Source organism: Cavia porcellus, unplaced genomic scaffold, assembly GCF_034190915.1.
Source record: "Cavia porcellus strain 051 isolate PalLab524CR breed Dunkin Hartley unplaced genomic scaffold, mCavPor4.1 scaffold_10, whole genome shotgun sequence".
Classification (NCBI taxonomy): domain Eukaryota; kingdom Metazoa; phylum Chordata; class Mammalia; order Rodentia; family Caviidae; genus Cavia; species Cavia porcellus.
The window spans coordinates 3,403,157-3,427,490 of NW_026947493.1; the positions used below are offsets into that span (position 1 = coordinate 3,403,157).

At 38.7% G+C, this 24,334-nt stretch overlaps 1 protein-coding gene across 1 annotated transcript in view; it reads left to right on the forward strand.

Annotated features, from left to right (window-relative positions):
- The window catches only part of Prim2 (DNA primase subunit 2), a 280,470-nt gene that overhangs the window by 250,903 nt on the left and 5,233 nt on the right, over positions 1–24,334 (forward strand). Inside the window, exon 13 of the mRNA XM_063256921.1 lies at positions 14,998–15,066. Coding sequence (XP_063112991.1) covers positions 14,998–15,066 — 69 coding nt within the window. The remainder of the gene's footprint in view (positions 1–14,997; positions 15,067–24,334) is intronic.

Consider the following 24,334-nt stretch of genomic DNA (forward strand, 5'->3'; position numbering starts at 1 on the left):
CCACACAAAATCTTTTCAGTAAGGTGAGATCCCATTTGTTGATTCTTTGTGATAGTTCCTATATAATCTGGGTTTTGTTCATAAAGTCTTTGCCTACACCCGTATCTTCAAGAGTTTTACCTACTTTATCTTCCACTAGATTCCGTTTTACTATCAAGTTCTTTGATCTATTCTGATTTTAACTTAGTACATGGTGAAAGATATGGGTCCAGTTTTGATCTTCAGCATTTGTAGCACCAGTTTTCCAGCACCATTTATTACAGAGACTATTTTCCAGTGAATGTGTTTGTCACCTTTGTCAAAGATAAGATACCTTAGTGTATCTGCAGTTATTTTTACATCTTCTAATCTTTTCCATTGATTTTCAGGTCTGTTTTGTTTTGTTCGTTTGTTTTTTCCAGTGCTATACTGTTTTTATCATAACAACTTTGTGGTATAATTTCAACCCAGGAATTGTGATGCCCCCTATCTTGTTTTTGTTGCCCAGGATTGCCTTGGCTATTCTAGGTCTTTTCTTGTTCCAGATGAATTTCCAGATTGTTTTCTCTATTTCTGTGAGATATGCTACTGGAATTTTGATTGGGATTGCATTGAATCTGGATAACAGGTTGCTGAATATGGATTTTCATTTAACTGTAGACATTAATTTTTTCTTTAATTTCATCTATGACCCATTGGTTATTCAGTAGGGTGCTATTTAGTTTCCATGTGTTTATGAATTTCTTGTGGTTTCTTTTGCCATGGATTTCCAATTTCATTGCACTGTATCTGATAGTACACATGGGATAATCTTAATTCCTTTGCATTTACTTAAGCATGTTCTGTGAGATCTGATTTAGAGCAGCTGAGAATAATGTGTATTCTGATGTTGGATGAACACTCTGTGGACATCTACGAAGTCCATTTGTTCAAAAGTTTGATTTTGTTCTAATAGTTCATTATTGATTCTTGTCTAGTCGATCTGTCTTTTTGTGACATGGGTTATTGAGGTCTCCCATTACAATTGTATTAGGGCTTATTTGATTTTTCATGTCCATTAGTCATTGTCTTATATAGCTGAGGACACTGGTATTTGTTGCACATATATTTGTGATTATTATCTCTTCCACTTGGGTTGTTCCCTTTACAAGGATGTAGTGACCTTTATCTCTCTTAGTCTTGGCTTGAAATTTACTTTGTCTCCAAATAGAATAGCTGCCCCTGCTTTTTCTGGATTCCTGTTACATCGAGTATTGTTTTCCATCCTTTGACTTTCAGTCTATGAATTTTTTTGGAATTAAATGTATTTCTTGTATAAAGCATATTGTTGGATCTTGTTTCTTGATTCATTCTGCCAGTCGGTCTTTTGACTGGTGAATTGAGACTATTAACATTGAGGGTTATAACTGATATGTATTGACTTATCTTGTCATATTATTTTCCTGTTGTTGGCTCTCCCTATTTTTCCACTCCCTCTAATTGTTTGCCTTCTCTGGTAATTCCTTCTGTTGGTGTTCATGAACTGTAGTCCTTATTATCTCTTTTTAGAATGTCCTTCAGAACATTTTGGAGTGCTGGTTTGGTGGTCATGAATTTCCTCTTTTTTTGTCATGAAAGTATCTTGTTTCCCCATCAAGTTTAAAAGATAGTTTTGCAGGGTACATCAATCTGAGTTCAAAACTGTTTTCTTTTAGAACTTGGAGTACTTTGCTCCAAGTCCTCCTTGATTTGAGAGTTTATGCTGAGAAGTCAGGTGTGATGCTGATGGGCTTTGCTTTATAGGTGACTTATGTTTTTTCCCTAACAGCTTTTAAAATTCTGTTCTTGTGTTGAATTTCTGGAATCTTGACTATGATTATGCTTGGCTGTAGTTTTTTCTGATCATTGCTAATTGGAGTTTTATATGCCTTATTTACCTAAATGTCAAATTCTTTTTCTCTACCAGGAAAATTTTGTGTCATGATGTCTGTGATCATGTTTTTAATGTCATTTGTGGTAACTCCTGCTTGTTCATTGACTCCAATAAATCTTAAGTTATTCTTTGTCTCATCTAGCGGCTGCTAGACTGATTTCTCGTGATCCCTTGCTAGTTTTGAGAAATCTTTCTTTTCCTAGTCACTAACTGCAAGCCTGTCTTCAATATCTGATATCCTGTCCTCACATTGGCCTAATTTACTTTGAATACTTTCAGTTGAGTTTTTATTCTCCTAAATATCTGCTTGAATCTGCTTTACATTTTCTATTATTTTTTAATTTTAATTTGTGTTCTGTCATGAGTCTCATAATTTGCTTATGATAGATAGCTTTACCACCAGTTTTGAGGCTTCCCTAGAAAATGTCTGTTCAGAGATGTCTTCTGTATATAGCAAGCTCTTTGCCTTTGTGTCTATTCCAAGATTCTGTCTCCCCAGTTTATTAGGGATGAGAATTTGGTTTTTATTTTGCTCAACACCCAGTCCTTTGGTACTGCACAATGGTGATTATGATCCCAGACAATCACAGTGCTGTCATACAAGGGTGAACAATAATTGCAACAGGTATAACAGCCTGGCTCAAATAGTAAAATTACCAATAAGAATAGCATCAAGCAATGCCTAGAAAGTGACACACTGGGGTAACTACTAACCATTGGAGCAAGATCTAGAGTTATATAACAAAATCCATCATAAATCAGGAACTTGTATATATTATGACTTTGCCCTTTAGTAGGGTGGTTTTACCCTATAGGAGGTAGGATGCAAAAGGGATAGGGGAATAATAGATAAAAGAAGAGCAATATAGTAGACATCATGCTGAAGGAGAAAGGATGATCACCTAAGCTTTGGGAAATTAGAAAGCAGACAGGAGAGAAAGACAAAAGAATACTGAAGTATACCAGAAAGACTAGAGAATGTTCACCACATGAAAATATCAAAAAATGAAGAAAGTACAAGAGAGAAAAAAGATGAACAAAACAAAAAAGTAAAAACCTAAACCAGAAAAAAAAACAACTTTTATAAAAAAGGATGGGGGGAAAGACAGAAAAAATAAAGCAAACAAAAATAAAATGCCTCTGGTGCTCTCAGTTTTGCGGTAGTGTCTAAGTCAGAGCCCAAATGTGTGCTGGGCAACCCTGCCAACTCTCCAGTAGGCTAAGTGCTAGCTGCAGGGCTGATCTTGGCCTCTAGATGTGGGGCTAGGGCCAGTGTTCAGCCAACAACTTTCTGTGTGTCCCTCGGTGGCCGTGTACTTCTCAGGTCTCTGCGTCACTCTGCCAGCTGCTGCGGCCTCATACAGAGACAGCCCGAGGCTGCTGCCAGTCTGGTGCATAATTGGACCCTGCCAGCCCTGTTCCACCTGTGGGCACGTCTGTTTCCTCTCATGCCTCTGGGAGTGGGGCGGGGGAATGCCATCGGCAGACTCTGCCCATGCTCTCCCCTCTCCTGTTGTTGCCTCACTGTGGCCCAAGCCTGCACCCCTCTTCCTTACTCCACTGGGAAAGGGCAGGAGGGGCAGTGCTGTTCTTCTCACTGCCTTCACTGCCACACTATGTATTGTTTGATCTACATGGCTCTTATTTCAGATTGGTTTTGCAATAAGGATGTATGTTCCTCACTGTCTTCCAGTTAGCTATATTTTTAAAAGTTGATTTTCTCTTAAGTTACTCCAACATGGCTCCCTCCCTATTTTGCCATGTTGCATCTCACCCCTTGGATGATATCCTGAATCAGTCAAATCTGCAGGTGTAGAAATTGGTAGCTGCTGGGAGTCAGCGAGGCGTTAATTACAAAGCAATGCAGAGAAACATTTGTAGGTACTAAGAACATTCCATCTTGACTGTGGTGGTGGCGTCATCACTGAATTTGTCAAATTTTACAGAAGTGTAAAATGGGTATATTTTTGAAGTTTGGTAGCTCTCCCTCTTCCTTCCCTCCCCTCCCCTCCTCTCCCCTCCCCTCCCCTCCCCTTCCCTTCCCTTCCCTCTCCCCTCTCTCATCCTCTGCGCACTACCCCTGGTGAGCCACCCTTAACCAGACCTAAGACATTCCAAGGAATTAGTGTAGACACTCAGGCAGCCCAGCAATTGGTCTTCAGTGAATCTGACCACTTACCTCCACTGAATATATGAACCTGCTGGAGCTCCAGGGCACTGCTGGAAGCAGCTCATCACCTTCACACCTACCCCTTTCAAATCCTTCCTGCCTGTCCTCCAGGCAGGTTAACACTGAGTGCTAGAAAGAACTCTCTCTTCCAGAGGGCTGTCTCACCTCATTCCTAGGCTCACTGTGGTGCTGTCCCTCTGCTGCCCTGTGAATGGAGAGCCAAGCAGAGTTGGCTGGAAGTTTGGCCAGGCAGGGTGGGATGTGGGTTCCTGCTCCTTGCCACCGTGGCTGGGGGGCCCTCTGCACATTTTAAAACATTGTTCACATGGTTCATAATCCTTTCAGTGCTTTCTGATTTAGTCAGTTGCCCATATATGTAAAAATATAGCTTAAATTAGATACCAAATTTAAAATATTTTTTTTCTAAATGCACTTATTTTGCTTTTAACCTTGCCTGTATTTTTAAATAACTCTTTTTAAAAAACTGTGATTTTTTGATGGAAATATATCGTAAAATATAGAGGTTTTACGAAGACTGTAAGAATAAAAATACACAGAATAAAATCTGTATCTTAAATGATTTTCTCCAAAGAGATTTTGTTCTGTTGTGCAAAAATATACACTGCAGTTTCCTTTATAATGCCCCTGACTCTGTGATCTATCCTAGTTTAATAAGAAGTTGTCTTTTTGCTATTGTAAATCATGTTGTTTTTAATTTTCACAGAGCTTAATCACCAAAGGACAATAATTGCTCTACACAAATTGATCTAAAGGTGGTAACTGTTGAATTTAAAAAGAAAAATGCTGCAGGTTGCAGAACCACCCTGCAGGAGAAAGTGGCCTCTGACACTCTGGTCACTGTGGTCACTGAGTCCTTCCTGCCTCTCCTGCGTGGTGCAGCACCACAGGGAGGCTGACAGGGAGCCTGCTTGGCCATTGCTGGGTGGTGGCTTTCCATTGGGAAGTACTTTTAATTTTGATGAACTTCGGTTTCTTTTGTTTCTCATAGTTTCAGCATTATTCCTGGAAATCAGTCACCAAGTTCAAGCTCATGAAGATTGACGCTTATGTTTCTCATGAGTTTTATAGTTGTAGGTGTTTGAGCCACCAGTCTGGGGGTTTAGGGCCGGGCCAGGCTTGGCTACCTTCTTGCTGGCGTTTGGATACCCAGCCTCCCTAGCCCTTTTCCTTGAGGGCAAGTGTCTGCCTGGCAGCCACAGGCCTGTGTGTTGATTTCTGGATCCTTGGTGCTGTCATGGCTTTCCTTACACCAGCAGCACATTGTTTTGACAGCTGAGCTTTGAAGTGGGTTTGAGATCAGACAGTATGGACCTTTCAGTTTTGTTGTTCTTTTCTGAAGTTATTTCACTACTTAGAGCCCCTTGCAAGCTGTGGATCAGCTTTTCTGATTTTCAGGAAAGACTTCGAGGTAGGGTGGTGCTCAGGATAGCCATCATCGCTTTGGATAGTGAGGACATCTTACCATCTTCCCTCCCCATCCCTGTAGAGGATGCCTTTTCATTTACTTAGATCTCTTCATTCTCTTCCCAGCATTTTGTAGTTTTCATGGTACATATCTTTCACATCATGGACTAAGGTAGATATTTTATTCTTTTGAATGCTAAGTAGAGTATATTTTTATTTTATAAAAATAAGTAGAGTATATTTTTATTTTATGGTACTGGAGATCAAACCTAAGGATACTCTGCCACTAGCTATATCCCTATCCCTTTTTATTTTGAGAAGAGTCTTGCTGAGTTGCCCAGGTAGGACTTGATTTGAGGTCCTCCAGCTTCAGCCTTCCTAAATGCTGTGATTACACTTGGCTGTCATTTTCTTTTTTCTGGTCTTTCATTATTAGTGTTAGATACATAACTGTTTTTGGCATGTCATTCATGTTATCTTGTTACTTTGCTAGATTCATTTATTCTGATGCATGTTAAAAATTATGTTCCTTAGGGTTTTTCTGTATGTAGGACCATGCTGCCTGTGAATAATTACAGTTTTGTTTCCTCTTGGATGCCATTTATCAATCGGCTGCTAATTTATCTAAGTAGATTGTTGAGTAGTACTGATGAAATGGGCCTCCTCAACTTGTCCTGATACTAGGAGAAAAATTTTCTGTCTTTCACTATTGAGTGTTATGTTCTCTGTAAGTTTTTCATAAATGCCCCTTAATTCTTAAAATATAATTTTAATGGAGATTTTTGTTTTTGTTTCAATCATGAAAGGGTATTGTGTGTTGTCAGATGCCTTTTTTGGCATCAATTCAGATGATCATGTGAGTTTTTTCCCTTAATTTTATTAATGTGGTTATCACATCATCCGATTTTCATAATTTGAACCACTTGTCATTACTGGGTTAAATCCCATTTGGTTACAGTTTCTAATCCTTATGTTTGGAATTATGTTGAATATTTTTGCATCTGTAGTCATAAAGAATATTTGCTGGTCTGCAGCTTTGCTGTCAGGATGCTTGTCTCATAGGATGAGTTAAGTGATAATTTTTTTATATTTTTGGAAGAGTATGAGAAAGATAGGTGTTAATTCTTTAAATGCGTCAGAATTTTACAGTGGTTGGAGACTTTTCTTTATTGATACATTTTAAAATTCTGATTCATTTTGCTTACTTGTTTGTTACAAGTTTAGTTTGATTATATTTCTGCAGGTTAGTTTTGGTAATTTATATATCCAAGAATTTGTTCATTTCACCCAGTTGAACCATTCTCTTTAATTCTGTTGTGTAAATATTCCTACTTTGGGCCTTGTCAAACTCACAGTTTGATGGTACTGGACCCCATTGGAAAAGTTTGTTGGTTGAAGCAATGTGTTATTTACAAATGTATTTCTGTATTAATGTTTTGGAATGTTTTTGTTTCTTTTTACTATTTTTTAATAGATAAACCAAATATACTTTAGAGTTTTAACTCAGCACAACCATTAATAATTATTTTTAAAACAAATCTAATTAATACTTCCAAGAAACTTACTAGTGACATTAAAATCAGGAAATAATTTTTAAAAATATATTCTTTAAACTTCATAAGAGGTTGGCTAACCTTTAATTTTTGTTCTACCCCAAAATTGAGATCCCCAAAAGTTGCTCAGAATGAGTCAAGATGTTTTTGGAAAAAAAGATGCGCTTTATTTTAGCTGGCAGCCAGCGAAGCAGGGAGCAGTGGAGACTGACAACCTCTGTGTGCCGAGATAGTGGGGGACACCGCTTTTATTGGCAAAAACCACAAAACAGGGTGGAGGTTCACAAGACAGGGTGGGGGTCTGGGGAGTTTTACAAGGGACATCTGGAGACTAGTAATCTCAGAAAACAGGGTGTTGGGCTGCTTTGGGCTGAGGGCTAGGTGCAGAATGTTTCTATGATAAAAGGGGTGGGGTAGGTACAAGGCTGGTGGTTAACTTATCTATATGAGTCCAGCTGAGAAGGAACAGAAAAAGAGAGGGGAGTGGGTGATGCATACAGAACAGGAACACGGCGTGATCTGTGGAAAATTACAAGTTACAGCATTTTTGAGTCCAAAACTTCTCAGGAATTTAATGACCAAATGAAATCTATCACTACAAATGGCTTTTAATGAAGAAACCTCTCAAAAGGGGAGTTTATTTAAAAGTAACTTATGTGAAGATTTCACAGCAAGGATAAAATCTCCATGACTCCTTCTTGATGGAGGTATAAATCTAAACTCTTAAAACGTGCTATGATTTTCTTAGGTAAGGCATACTTACCAGTGGATGGTGGTATTCATTTTGTCTATTACTGTGTGACGAGCAACTGCTTTTAAGAGCTGCTTTTGCGTCTGTTTTGTCTCCAGGAAGATCTCTTTGATTTGTGGGAATAGTACTTTGATTGCTGCACTTAGCTTTGCTTTTCTTAGTGCTGTAGTTGAAGATCCACGCATTGTTCTTAGGAACACTCCAAGTCACATTAAGAAAAAGGGGAAGTTGAGCCTTAAGAGTTGCTGTCAGCTGGCCTCAATTGCATTCTAGGCTTTATCACAGAAACACTGAATGAACATAGACATTTATTTTCGTTAATATTTTTCTTTTCTTAAAATAAGTATTAGTAAATAGTCTGTTAAAAATCACATTGAAAGTCAAGTAAAATGTCATTGTTAATTAAATCTTAAAATCACTAATTTTATAATTTAATCTTACTAGTATGTGCCCTCAATTCATTCAGCTTATAGTCATCTTGGGGACTGGTTACATGTACACATTACAGCCTGTTCAGTTTTTTTGTAATCCTCTTCCCTTCATTTGTCCTTCTTGATTTTTACCCATCCCTCATTCAACACAGGCCATACACTGATGAAGAGATATTTTCCTACAGGGAAACGTGTCCTGCACCGCTGGCTTTGCCTGGTGGTTGCAGGATGAGAAGGGAGAGTTCTGTGAGGAGAGATGGAGGTAGTGCTTCCCTTGAGTTTCCCAGTGGTGAGCAGCAAGGCACACCAGGCAAAAGGGGCCACATTCATTTGCCAGGTACAAGTAATAAATGGTTAGGTTATTACCCAAGAATATAGTCCTGAATAAAGCTATTGAGACCCTTGCTTTGGTGGAGTTGAGATTCCAACAGGGTAGGGTGTTGAAAGTGAACTATAAGAGGGTAAGGAGAATGGAATGGGATTTGGCAGAGGTGACCCTGCCGATGGTATTAAGGCTGCCAGGGTGTGTCCTGAGGAACTCTGATGAAAATTGGCTCTGGGGACAGTCCCCTCCCTAATACATCCTATCTTAAATGTAGGTAACTCAACCAAATCAAATAATGTATTAGGAGAGGAGTCATTACTAGGATGTTTGTCAGCTGTATCTCCAAAGACACATTTTTGAAAAGCTTGACTAGTGTGTGAGGACCCTGGGGTGGGAGGATCGGTAAGCAGAGAAGGGACACCTGCCCTGCCTGTGAGGCTTGATGACTAGCAGGGACCCACCAGGCAAGAGCCAGCCGTGCCGAGGTGCTTCCCCTCTCACTTCCGTCCTCTTGGAAGTGGTTTTGAGTGAGAAAAGGGTGAGTGGAGAAGCTCTGCAATAAAAGGAAAATAATGAGGGCCTGGCCCGTGGCGAAAAACAAGTGTGCTGTAAAGACATTTGAAGATAAAAGTGACTCGGAGAAGTGTGTTTACAGCCAGTGAAGCGTGAGTCCAAAGAATTCCTAAGCAGTAGCATGCTAACCAAGGAAGAGTGTGTATGCAAAGGTGGAAAATGTGGTGCTCATCTGTTGGCAGGTGAGGCTTACACAGAGAGCAAGGCCTCAGCCACTAGGCTGAGCTGAGCTGTGAGAATGGGAGCAAAGGGATGTGTGTGAGCCTTCCAGTCCCAGTGTCTCAGCCACACATTCCTTTGCCCTTTGAAATAAGGAAAGGTTAGAAGTGAAGTGGGAGAATAGTGAAGGTTGAGTTCTTCAGGAAGAAGCAAGACTGTTAGTGCTTCAAAGTAGGATAGCATCTGACTATAAAGAGAGGCCTGTGAGCTGCTGTGTAACTCCTGAGTACAGCTCGGGGTGCTGCTAGCCACACCTGAGTGGGCTACAGTTGTGTCCTGCTGCCAAGAATCACCTGAATCTCTCTGGCAGAAGACAGAGAGACAAAGAGAGAGATTGCACCTGGCAGGAAATACCAGAGCATCAGAGAGAGAATGAAGTATGGCTCAAAGTAGTGAAATGTTATTTTTATACCCGTGTACAGTTACGTGTTCATATAGGTTGTATGCGTGTGTTTCCTTACTCTGTTGTGTATTTATGGTATTTCCTACCAGCATTGACAGGTTTATCATATCTGTTCATCAACTCATGGCTATGATCTACTAAGTCAAGTTCATCGTCAGAAAAATAATTGCCTTTTTGTGCTTTATTCCTCAGTTGCAGTGATAACTCGGTTTGTCCTAATTAGAACTCTGATATAGAAAGAAGAATGAATTGTCTGGAGGGTGAAGTAGTAGGTAATGCATAATAAAAGTGTTTGTAAATGCTTTTACAAACTTCATACAGATATGATAAACTTATAAACTTGTTTTTCTTTTGGAGGTACTGAGAATTGAACCCAGGGCGTTCACATTTAGTTATACCCACAACCTTTTTTTTTAATCAGTACCAGAGATCAAACTCATGACTGCGCACTTGCAAGGCAGGCGCTTATGCTGCTGAGCTAAATCCCCAGCCCTCCACAACCTTTTTAAAGTTTTTGAAACAGGGTCTCATAAGTTACTAAATTGCCCAGGCAGCGCTCCAATTTGCAATCCTCCTGCCTCATCCTCCTACAGTGTTGGGATTACAGGCACGCACCACCACATCTGGTTGATGGACTGTGTTCTTTAAGTGGGAAACACCTTGTTTTATTATTAATTATTGTTAATTATTAATACAATATTCTTCTTGGTGGAATTTAGTCAACTGATAAAAGATAAAACTGTAGAGGAAAAAACTACAGAATATGAATTACCTGAATATCAGGTATTCAATATCATTACTTTGCAGTTTTTCTTACCCTTTTTATTTCTAGAAGTTGGCCGGGGTTATAATTCAGCGACATAGCACCTGCCTTGCAAGCACAAGTTGTGAGTTTGATCCCCGGTAAAATAAAGTATAAATAATAAAAGTTAGAAGTTATATTGCCATTTGACCAATATTGTATTCTCAGACTGTCATCGAAACTTTTTCTTTAATAACTGTTATCCAGTAAGTATTTGATATGATTGTATAGTTTGTTTGATTTTACTCTTTGAAAGCAGAGTTAGGAAACTTCTAGTACCAGCATTAGAACTGGCTCTTAATCCAGTTTCCTCTTATCTTTGAAGAACATTCTCTGGAATTATGCTAGATACAGAAGAAAATCCAGTGTATGCTACTTGTTGTTGTTGTTGTTGTTGTTATTATTATTATTATTATTTTGTACCAAAAATCAAACTCAGGACCTTGCACTTGTGACTGAGCTATGCCCTCGGCCCTGTGTTTTTTTTTTTTTTTTTTTTTTTTCTTGGTACCAAGGATGCAACTCATGACCTTGCACTTGCTAAGCAGGCACTTACACTGCTGAGCTACCCAGGCCCTGTGCTCTGATTCTTTTGGGGTAGAAGGTGAAAACCAGCATCAGCATCCTCACTAGGTGGAACTGCTTTTGCAAACTACAGGTGACACGTCGCAACCAGCCACACAGTGAGCGGGGCCTCCATCTCACTTAGCTAGGGTCCCTAACAGCCCATGTTTCTTACCTGGTTGGGTCCTGCAGCTTGCTTGCTTGCACCTCTCCCCATCTGGTTTGTTCCAAAGCATGAACACAACTCCATCCGTAGAGGGATTCACGTGGGAGGGAGTTGTTAGGGAAAGATCCAGTGGCTGGGGACTTTCAGGCGTCTGGGGTCACCCTTCTCCACTTGCCCTGCAGCCTCTTCACTCTGCATGTGATTGTCACCAAAAGCTGGGCATGGGGGACTGCCCCCATTGTATGTGCTGTGGACTAACAACCCTCATTGTACAGTCTGTAGCTGCTGGTGCTTTGTTATAGCAGCAGAAATGGATTAACCCAGGGAACAGACTCCCTCTGGGATCTGGGTCCTCAGAATCTGTGCTAGGAAACCAGCTCTGTCAGTGTTTCCTGGACCGGAGCATTCTTTGTACTTCTTTGCCTTTGGAGCGTTTTGATTCTGACCTAGATTCACAGTCTATGTCAGGGATCCGTTTTTCTTAGTGTTTGGTGTTTACTAGGTTTTTAATTTTACTTTTTTTTTTTCCATCACAAATTGGATTTTAGTGTCTTGTTCATACCTTAATTTTCCTTTCCTTCTTACTTTTAGCTTTATATTTCCTGCCTTGGCACCAGGCTGATCAATAAGCTATAGTGCTGTCCTCAAAATAGAGATTCTTGCAGAATATCTTAATGTGGGATTTACCAGTGATGTTCTTTTCAGAAAAATTGAACCAAATGAATTTAAAAGCATCCTAAGTTATATTCTGTGTACAAGTGCTAGAACATCAGCATCCCTGGGAGACCTGCGAGGTCCACGAGCTGGGTCTGCAGCTGAGTCCAGAAGGAGCTCCTGGTGCCACATTTAGAAGGAGCTGCACAAAGGCAGTGCTGATCTGTTGTTCAGGAAGTGGCATTTTGAAAATAGTTCATTTCATTTGGGAATTGCTCAGGAAAGGAGAGGCGTTGGTGATACACAGGTTCCTGTCGAGTGCTTTCCTACGGAACTTCTCAGGCTGGCAAGGGGCATTGGTGGGAGGTGCTGCTCCTCCTCTGACCGCCGTCCGCCATGGCCCAGGGTCCCTCATTCGTCCTGGCTTCCTGGAAGGAGCCCTGTTTCCAACCTGCTCTGCAGTCTCTCTCAGCACAGTGTGCACCAGCATTCTCCTGCCTCCCCATTTCACTCAGAAAAGGCCAGCATCATCTCAGGCCAAGAACTTCTCTTTTTTTCCTGTGTCCCTGTAATACCAGTATCTGTATACATTTACATTGTTAAAAATGTCCTCTTAGTCCTGGGGTTTGAACCCCAGGTCTTTGCGCTGAGCTCCATCCCCAGCCCTTTGTTAGTTTGGGAACAGAGTCTCACTAAACTGTTCAGGCTGGGCTCAGACATCAGCTTCCTGCCTCAGCCTCTCAAAGTGTTGTAGTTACAGGAGTAGGCTACTGTGCCTGACTAGTTGATGAATTGTTTGAGTCACATTATATATTTTCTATTTTAACTTCAAAAGCATGTATTTCTTTTTATTCCTCTTAAGAAAAGCAAGATATTAAATTGCATGTGATTTTTAAATTGTTTTTATTCTCTCTGATCCTCATGAGACTGACATCCCTGTTTTAACAATATATATTTCTTCAGCTCTGAAAGGAAGATAATAATTTCTTCAGTAATGCCTAAATGCTGCGAAGTCCTCTTTCTTACAGTTCTCCCTCCCTCCCTCCCTCTTTTGTATCTCTGTTTTTCATTTTTTCCTCCCCTTAGGCCACAATTGTCTGTGTTTGAAAAGATTTTCTCATCAATGGGAAAAACTCAACTAACTTTGTTCTCATCACACTTCACAAATGTACAGAAACTTTCACTCACTACACATAGGCTGTGACATGATTGTTGATTGCTAAAGTCATTTTAAGGAGAGAGAGTTGAATGATTGATGAATTTCCAAGCAAATTTCAAATTAAAATTCTTCTTAGATAAATCAAAAGCTATGGAAGAGTGAGCTCTGGAAGTAGGGTAGGACTGTGGCAGAGATCATTGTGTGTTTAATGTAAATTTAATTTTTTAAAAGAATTTAATCTTTTCAAAAATTTACCTTTTTCATATTCTGTGGCTTATGCATCAGTTTTCCTTAATAACTGTTTAAGCATATGTGCATATTACCCTACTAAATATTTGTTTAATGATGTTTTATGTCTCATAATAGCCTGTTTGTGAAATACATATATTATATTATTGTTCCGTATTTACTTTGCAAGGAAGATACTTATATGTGTATTTTATCAACAGGAGGAAATTTATATGCATAGAATAAGATGGTGGATTCATTGTATTTAAATAAAAGGAACTTGTATGCCATGTAGTTGCTTTGTTTCTATGAATTCATCTTCTCTTTGAGCCATTTATGATATCGTTTAAATCTTAAATTTGTGTTTGAAGTCTTTGGTTCTTCAGAATTCTATTTCGTATATAGTAGCATGTTTTCATTGATGTTAGCAATAATTCACAAGTTCATCTCAATAAAATTTGAGTGTCTTTTATGGAAAAACATCAGTATATGAACTCCACATATTAGCATTAATTTAGAAAATAATTATCATTTATCTTAAGTGCCTTTCCCCCTAATAATTCAAGAAAAACAGGTGAAATAGACAGACAAGCAGGATCTGGGTTCTGTGCTTAGCTGACATTTACATAGTTCTTTCACATAATATTTATTAAAGGGTAACATGTAGAAATGTAACCTATAAGACAGAAAAAGAATCTTTTAAGGACATTCTTCTGAGTACTGCATGAAGCCCTTTCTGCAACTGTGATTGTCTAGGGTTTCTGTTGAAAGATATAAAGCTATATTCAATAAAAAGGCTGGTAGGAATTTGAGACTTATGATGGGAAGGTCAGCCTTTTGAAAAGAGGTAAAGATCAGCATTTATCCAGAATTATGTTTCCCTTCATTTTATTGTGCTTGATAAATAGGCCAAATATGCATTTTATTTATTTGGAAGTCAGGGGAGGCAATGAAACTTTAGAAATTTCAACTGGCATTGCAGTTTGCTGATAAGGATGGGCAGTTGTACCACTCCAAAAAGATTACATGAAGTGGAATAGGAAAGCAAATTGTATTTACAAAAGATAGAATGATGTTCCTAATAGGTGTTCAAAATAGACTATCTTGTCGCATGTTCTGTTGCACTTTACTACAAATAACTTTATTGTTGAAAGGACAAATTTGATTAAAGCCGAAAGCATTCCCTCTCCACAGATACTCATCCAAAAAGTTTATGTTAAATTTTCCTGATGGGCACAAGTGGTGTTTTATGCTGGATCTATAGAAACAAGTAATGTGGAAAATAAAAATCTAAATAGTATATTCAATTGCTTCATGCACCAACAATTAGATTGCTGGGTTTATATCTACAAATTGTCGAAGAGATGCTGCAATCTGATATTGTGACAATAACTGTCAAAGTCATAAAACAGGGATCTGTTTTCATCTTGTCAAGGTAAAGTCATTAAAATTCATAGACAATAGGTCACAAAGATCACCTACTATCAATTGTAATCTGTGGTTTAATGCTGACCTAAATAACTACTATATAAAGTCAAATTATGAGTATCCGGGATGCAGAAGTACAGCATGCTGCGTGATTTATTGCGTTTCCTGTCTGGAATGCAGACTATGCAACTGAACTGCAGTGGTTCAGAAGAAACTTAATTTCTATTTTTTGTCTTTTTTCTTCATTCATTTTAGATTTTGGATTTAGTAAAAGGGACACATTACCAGGTAGCCTGTCAGAAGTACTTTGAGATGATACATAATGTAAGTACATTATTTTTGTCTTCATAGCTTAATTCTTTGTGGTTTGTGCTATTCTGTGTTTCATTCAAGGTTTTTAGTGGCAACATTAAAAATATCTGCTATTTTCAGGGCTGGGGATTTAGCACAGCGGCATAAGCACCTGCCTTGCAAGCGGGCGGTCGTGAGTTCGATCCCTGGAACCGATAAAAAATAAAAAGACAAAAAAAATATCTACTATTTTTATCACACAGGAGTACATTATATGCTGTTAGGAAACTTACAAAATTTATAAAAGGTCCAGAGAACTAAGCATGGATGCTGTGGGACCAAGAACATTGTAACTGGGAGAAGCTGCATCATGAAATGGATCTTGCTGTGGTGCAGGCAATGCCCACTACGCTATATGGAGGGGCAAGACCCAGAGTCTGGAAACTTTCTATAAAGAGCCGTATTGTAAAATTTTAGGTGTTAAGCTCTGTATGGTCTCTGTCACAGGTATCCCACTGTGCCATCGTAGTGTAAAAGCAGCCATGAAGAGTGCACGTTGATCAGTGAAAAGGTTGTCTGTGGGCCAGACTTGAGCCGTTGTCCTTAGTTTGCCAAACCCCCTGGCTGGATTAGCTCTGGCAGGCTTTTTCTCTCTTCCATGCAGAAATGCTAACGTTTCTGCTTATGGCTGCTTGGAGCATTGTGATTGGTTTTTAGCCAGCCTCTGTAGTAGACAAAGGCCTGCTGGGTAATCAGAGCAAGTGCTGAGTGACTCCGCATGTCACAGAGTCCAGAACATGCAAAACCAAGGGAGACCTAGGAAGAGCAGGCAAATCACCCAAAAAGGTAAGGCTGGCTGAGGCTGGAGACAGACAGGATGGTAGGAACTGTGGTGTCCTGAAGAATTTTGTCCCGTTAGAAACAGTCACGTGGACAAATGAAGGCTCCATGCAAGCAAACAGAATACACCTGCACACCAGATTCTGGCCCAACTCTGAGTGTGAATTCCGACATCCAAGAGTGCAATTTGAGGGGCCATTATCTCTTAAAACATTTGTCTCTGAGCACATGGCTGCTTTTTATGGAATCTACAGTATTTGTCTGGATCCCTGATCTCCCAAAACTGATAACACCTTTATTGACTTTCTTATCAGCTACTGTGCTAAGTTTTAAAACTCTTCATATTTTCTGTTAAGTTGTCTCAAAGCAAATTTCCTGTTTTGGCTTATATAATTATAAAATTTCTTACTTGGAAAGAGTTCATAGGAAAAGTATCTTCTTTAACATTGACAATAATAATTTAAATAATAATAATAATAATACCAACATCCGTAGACCCCTTCCTGCATGCCAGTGTGGCATATCAGCTCCCTTATCCATAGTGTTGGACTTGAACCTACTGAGCCCGACCCTGCCTGCTCTCTGTGAAATCTGCTGTACTTGTGACTGCTCAGAGGATGTACATCTCCCCGTCTTGAGTCAGAGAATGATGAGCATGAATGACCTGGAGGTGATCTGATTCACTTTTCCTGTTTCTGTACCAGGAGACTGGGGTCGGGACTCCCAGGGACTGCCCACCCACCTCAGTGGTCTTCCAATGGGAGACTGGACTGGAGCCTGGTCGTCTTCTTCCTCTCCTCCATCTAGCTTGTGAAAATGCTATTCTTATTTTAAAATGCAGCTCTACAAATTTAAAAGATTAAACATCAAAAATTGCTATAGTAAATAATAATGAAATCTCTTTGGTTTCTTCAGAAACCACTCCACACGTTTGGCATTTCCACCCCAGTTTGGTTTGACTCATTCCCTCAAAGACTGCATTTTGTAATTTGCTAGCTCATCTTGAGAGTTTTAATTTCTTATATATCTATAATTTCAAATATTTGTGGGCCCTTTTAATTAAGAGGTCTTAGAACTCTCAAAAATTCAGGTCTTATTATCCAACCTCTTTTTAAAAACCGAAAATCAGACTTGAATTTGTGACATAAACACTAAAAATTAAGGAATGATTCCTTTTAATTCTTAAAATTTGCCCTGGAGTCTCTCACCTATTGATTATTCACCCAAGAATATTGCTACTATTGCTGATTTTTAAAACTTGCCTTAGATTTGTGAAGCTATTGAAAAGACATATATCTAAATCCAGAAGTACTCAAATCATACATAAATCAATGAAATAAAAAGGCTGTTTGTATTCAGTATACCTCACCGATTTTTAGATGTGACTATCTCTTTCCATTTATTATTTTTTCTAATTTAATTTAAAAATAGATTTTGTTTTTATTGTCACAGTTCTGCCATCCTGTCCCCCTCCCTAATAAAACCCTAGGTTTATTTTCCTGAGGCTTCTGTGATCAAATTCATTTAAATGAAAATTTTGAAAATGAACTAGTTAATTGATACTGTTTACAAAAGCACAATGATAGTTCCATATGGCTTTTTTTGTAATACCAGCTGCCTCATTATAAGCTGTCATTGCAAACCCTCTTGATTAAAACCCGAATATCCCATAGGTAAAACAATATTGCTTCCATTCCTTCAAAATCTGCATTTGCTGTGACAGAAATATGAGACCTGTGTTTGTGTGAAGGTCATTTATGCAGAATGTGTTGATTCTGAGCAAATGTTTGAGAGATACTCATTTAGGAGATGTCAGAAGCTAGCCCACTTGAAACCTACTGTCCTTAGTAGTCTTAGGGAGCAACGTTTACATAAGCCTGTAGGATAGTGCATTCATTACTTTTCTGTTGTGTCATGTGTGCATGAAAGTACTAGGTCTTGATTAGATTGATTTCTGAACTTTAGTTGAAAATACTTTGTTTAGAAATAGATCACTTTGGACATTGAGCTGTTCTGGACAGTATTTTCCAAATAGCTGAGCATAACTTTTTCCCCGTCATCTGAGTCTTTACAGAACCTTTTGTATCTCCAAAGCAGAATGTGTAAATACATGTAAGCCTTTTTATATTGACTCAGGGTCATCATTATAGACACCACCTAGAACTCTGGACTAGATGCCACTGCTACCTCTCACTTAGAACCCTGGAGTACCTCCCTAACTCATTCCCCGGATCCACATGTGCCCCATTCCAACTTTTTCTCCTCCACACATCTGCTAGAATGATTTCTTTGAGATACTAGGTGCTAAACCCAGGACCTCATACCTGCTGGGCCAGCAGTTTACCACTGAGCTACTCCCCCAGCCCTGAAATAAGCGTTAAACTAAAGGAATTTGATCATTGTAGCACTTTGCTTTAAAAAGTATTTCCTGGCTTCCCAATTCTTTGAAGATGAAATCCCGAGTTTATAGGAATGAAATCCAGTCTCATCACAGGGATCTGGTATGGCACTCATTATAGCCCTTGGGTTTGTCAAAATTTATATGTGTTGTACTTTGGATTATGAGTGTTCCCCTAAGGCCTGTGTGCTGAAAGCTTGGTCCCAGCATGAGGGGCTGTTGGGAGTCATGGAACCTTTAGGAAGCAGGCCTTGTGGAAGGAAGCTAGGCTGTTGGTGGCATGCCGTCAGGAGAGTGCTGGGGATGCAGGTGTTTGCCTGTCTCCCCACTTCTTCCCAGAAGCCTTCTTGGGAGCAGCTTTGCTTGCCACATGCTTGCATGAGGATGTACTATCTTACCACAGGCCAGATCACTAGAAGCTATTAACTGTGGATCAAAACCTCCAGGACTGAGAGCCAAAATAAAATGGGGATTCTTGAAAGTAAGCACACTCGGCCATCGGTGTACAGATGAAGGGCTGGAGCAGATCTGGGGTGCCTGCATCCGCCTCCCCGTGTGTCTGGAGGACTGTGGATATCTCAGCAAGCAGGCAAGCATGACAGGTTCCAGAGGCCCCACGGCCTACGGTAAGTGCTCAGTGCACTTTGTCCAAAGCCCAGACTGGTCAACACCCTCCAGGCTTCCAGGTGCAGTAAGTGGATAAGTGGGTTTGAGGTATCTACATCCGCCTCCCCATTCTGGCTGCACTTGGAGAATTGTGGAGCTTCCCAGCAAGCAGGTGGGCACACAGTGTCCCTGGAGCCTAGCTTATCTGGAACTGCAGAGTTCTAAACAGGCAGAAGAGGGCCATTAGTTCTACAGGCCCAGTGGCTTGGGGGAAATGGGTGCCAGAGTCTCAGGAGCTGCAAACATAGAAGGGGATTTCCAACAGACCCTGAGGAAGCCTTCAAATAACACTTGAAACACAGAAATATAGGAAAATGACAAAATGAAAGACCAAATTACAACCTCAAACCTCCAGCCCATCTCAAGAAACCCTAGGAGCAATGTATATAGAAGAAAATATGTGCCATTCACCTCAGATATCGGACATAATAGCTACTGAAATTAAAAAGCAACTCCAGGAAGCTTTAAAGGAATTCAAACTCGAAATAATCTCCCAGGTAAAAGAAGAAATGATGAAAGAAATGAGATTCTAAATATATCTAAAGAAAACACAGTTAAAAAATTGGAGGAAGTAACAAAAAGATAGAATCCCTAGATGAGCAATGTAAGAAACAAACAGAATACATAATGCAGGTGCACAGAGATATACAGGAAATAAATAACTCCACTGAAAGTTGTAAAAACCGCCTCAATGAAAGTGAAGATACAATTTCAGACCTTGAAGACAGGATTGCAGCTAGTGAACAGGAAAGGAAAGATCTTTTAAAAATAACAAGGAATCAGGAAATAATTCAACAACTGCAAGACGATGCAAAGAAAAATAACATAAGAATGATAGGGATTAATGACAAAGAAGACAACTTAAGGGATGTTAAGAGGATATTCAGAAAAGTAATAGCTCAAAATTTCCCAAGCATGAGATCAGAAACTGACATCAGGATCAGTGAAGCATATAGAACTCTAAATAGTCACAACCAAAATAAAACTACACCCAGACATATAATAATCACCATCCCAGAAATCCAACACAAGAATAGATTATTAAAAGCTGTCAGAGAGAAAAGACAGATCACTTATAAAGGAAAACCTATTGGAACCACAGCAGACTTCTCAGCACAAACAATAAAGTCAAGAGGAGCATAAAGTGAAGTATTCCAGATCCGAAAGCAAAATGATTTCCAACCTAGACTGATGTATCCTGCAAAACTGTCATTCAAACTTGATAGTGAAATACGATATTCCATGAAAAAGAACAGCTGAAGAACTTCATGAACACCAAGCCAACCATGCAAAAAATATTGAAAGACAGTTTAGATACACAAAGGAAAAAACCACTAAGCAAAGCAAATAATTAAACAGAACAGAAAGATAACGATGCAACAGCAGAGATATAACACGTCAACAATAAACCAGCATTTAACAGTAATAACCATTAATATAAATGGTCTCAATGCACCAATCAAAAGAAACAGACTAGCAGAATGGATCAAGAAACAAAATCCAACCATATGCTGTTTACAGGAAACCCATCTAACCAGAAGGATACTCACAGACTGAAAGTCCAAGGAGGGAAAACAGTACTTCATGCAGGAGGAATCCAAAAAAAAGCAGGAGTAGCCATTCTGTGTGCAGACAACGTGAACTTTAAACCAACAATGACCATAAAGGACAAAGAAGGTCACTACATACTCGTTAGGGGAAAACTACAAGAGGAAGAGATAACTATCTTAAATATATATGCACCAAACTCCAGAGCACCCAGTTATATAAAACAACTAATAACAGAAATGAAAACTCAAAGTATCAGTAACACAATTGTAACAGGAGACCTTAATATGCCATTGACACCAAGGGACAGATCGACCAGACAGAAAATGAGCAAAGAAATAAAAAAACTGAATCACACCTGCGAACAAATGGATTTGATAGACATGTACAGAATGTTCCACCAAACAACATCAGAATACACATTCTTCTCAGCAGTACATGGATCATTCTCTAAAATAGACCATATATTAGCTAACAGAAGGTATTTAAACAAATGCAAAAGAGTTGAAATCATCCCTTGCATGTTATCTGATCATAGCGATCTGAAATTAGAAATTAATGATAAAAGATACTGCAAAAATCCCACAAACACATGGAAACTGAATAATACACTCTTGAGTAATCAGTCGGTCACAGAAGAAATTAAAGAAGAAATTAGACAATACCTAAAAGAAAATGAAAATGCAGACACAACTTACTGGAATTTGTGGGATGCAATGAAAGCCGTCCTCAGAGGACAATTTATTGCACTGAGTTCCCACATCAGGAAAACAGAACGAATACAAATAAATAACTTGATGCTATACCTCAAACAGCTAGAGAAAGAGCAAGTCAAGCCCAAAGCCAAAGGAAGAGAGGAAATTACAAAAATCAGAGCAGAAATCAATGCAATAGAGACTAAGAAAACAATCCAAAGAATCAATGAATCAAAGAGTCCTTTGAAAGAGTAAATAAAATTGATAAGCCCCTAGCCAACCTTATTTTAAAAAAAAGGAAACAAAAAAGCTCAAATTCGTGCAATAAGAAATGAAAAAGGTGAAATCACTACAGATCCTACAGAAATACAGAAGATCATCAACACCTGTTTTGAAAACCTCTACTCTCAAAGGTTTGATAACACAGAAGAAATAGACAGATTCTCAGAAACATATGAAGTACCAAAGCTAGATCAAGAGGATGTAAAACTGCTGAATAACCCAATTTCTGTTAATGAAATTGAAAATGTAATTAAGTCCTTACCTACAAAGAAGAACCTAGGCCCAGATGGATTCACTGCACAATTCTACAAGAAATACCAAGAAGACCCAATGCCGACACTCCTCAAACTATTCAATGAAATTGAAAGGGAAGCAATCCTTCCTAAGTCATTCCTGAAAGCAAATATTGCTCTAGTACCAAAACCTGAGAAAGACCCAACTGAAAAAGAACTATCGACCGATCTCCCTAATGAACACAAATGCAAAAATACTCAATAAAATATTGGTAAATAGGATGCAGCAAATCATCAAGAAGATGATATAGCCTGACCTAGAAGGATTCATCCCAGGAATGCAAGGATGGTTCAACATACATAAATCAATAAATGTAATCCACCATATCAAAAAGGCAAAAGTAAGAATCACATGATCATTTCTACAGATGCAGAAAAAGCCTTCAATAAGGTCCAACATTCATTCATGATAAGAACTTTACAGAAAATTGGAATAGATGGTCTTTACCTCAATATAATAAAGGCCATTTATGACAAACCAACAGCCAGCATCATACTAAATGGCCAAAAATTGAAAGCCTTTACTTTAAAATCACACACAAGACAAGGATGTCCTTTATCACCACTCCTATTTAATGTAGTACTCAAAGTACTAGCCAGAGCAATGAGGCAAGAGAGAGAAATAAAAGGGGTAAAGATAGGAAAAGAAGAAGTTAAATTATCATTATTTGCAGATGACATGATAGTCTACATAGAAGACCCTCTAAACTCCATTGAAAGGCTCTTAGATATAACAGATAAATTCAGTAATGTGGCTGGATACAAAATCAATACTCAGAAATCAATAGCATTCCTATACACAAACAACAAAACCGCAGAGAGGGAAATAAGAGAAACCACACTCTTCACACTAGCAAGCAAAAAAAATGAAATATTTAGGAATTACTCTTACGAAAGAAGTGAAAGATCTATACAGGGAAAATTATAATACACTGAAAAACGAAATTGAAGATGATCTCAGAAAATGGACAGACATCCCTTACTCATGGATAGGAAGAACAAACATTGTGAAAATGGCCATTCTCCCAAAACTGTTACACAGATTCAATGCAATCCCAATAAAAATACCATCAACATACCTTATAGATCTAGAGAAATCACTCCTAAAATTCGTCTGGAACCAGAAGAGACCTCGAATAGCAAAGGCAATTCTAAGCAGCAAAGGCAAGGCAGGAGGCATCACAATCCCTGACTTGAAGTTATACTACAAAGCAACAGTAGTAAAATCAACATGGTATTGGAATCAAAACAGAGATGAACATCAATGGAATAGATTAGAAGATACAACCACAACTACAAACACACTCAACCACCTTCTCTTTGATAAAGGATCCAAGTAGTTTCACTGGAAGAACGACAGTCTCTTTATTAAATGGTGCTGGAAAAACTGGCTCTCCATTTGCCGAAAACTAAAGCTAGACCCATGTCTATCACCATGTACTAAATTAAAATTTAAATGGGTCAAAGATCTGAATATTAAAACACTACATCGATTGGAAGACAAATTGGGTAGAAACCTTGAAGACATAGAGGTAGGTAGAGAATTCATGAACAGGACTTAAACCGCACGGGAAATACTTCCCAGAATCAATAACTGGGACCACTTCTTATTAAAATGTTTGTGCATGTTAAAAGAAATCTCCAGCATAGTGAAAAGAAAACCCACAAACTGGGAAAAGATTTTAGTGAACTCTCTCTCAGACAAGGGACTCTTGTCTAAAACATATAAAGAATTTAAAAAACTCAGACCCCCAAAATTCAAAGATCTAATCCAAAAATGTGCATCTGAGATGAATATGTACTTCTCAGATGAAGAAATGCAAATGGCAAGTAAATACATGAAAAAATGTTCATCATCATTGGTCATTAGAGAAATGCAAATTAAAACCACACTGAGATACCATCTCACTCCTGAAAGAATGGCCAGGATCAAGAAAACCAACAACAACAAATGCTGGAGAGGCTGTGGGGAAAAAGGAACTCTCCTGCTTTGTTGATGGGAGTGTAGACTGGTACAACCTTTATGGAGGTCAGTCTGGAGATTTCTCAAAAAGCTGGGATGGACGTCCAATTATTTCCAGCTATTCCACTTCTAGGCATATTCCCAGAAGAACTGAAAGCATCATACCATAGTTTATATGTATGCACCTATGTTTATAGCAGCGCAATTTGTAATCGCCAGATCTTGGAAACAACCCAAGTTTCCATCAACTGAGGAATGGCTAAAAAAGTTGTGGTATTTCTATAGAATGGAGTACTACTCAGCTATAAAGAAAGATCATATTGAGATATTATCAATAAATGGGCACAGTTTGAGAACATACTCATAAGTGAAATAAATCAATCTCACATGTGTGAATACCAAATAGTTTCCTTAATGTAAGCAATGATTCAAATATATAAAAGTATGTGCTAATCATGATTCCCTATCATGTGACCTTGAAGCCTTATAAAGTTTTTACTTATTAATTGGAAAGGCTTTATTCTCGGCTTCTTGATATGGAAATATTTGAAGTTATAGTACATTAAGTTATATTCAAATATTTCAAGGAAAAAGACAGACACTATGGTAAGTACTA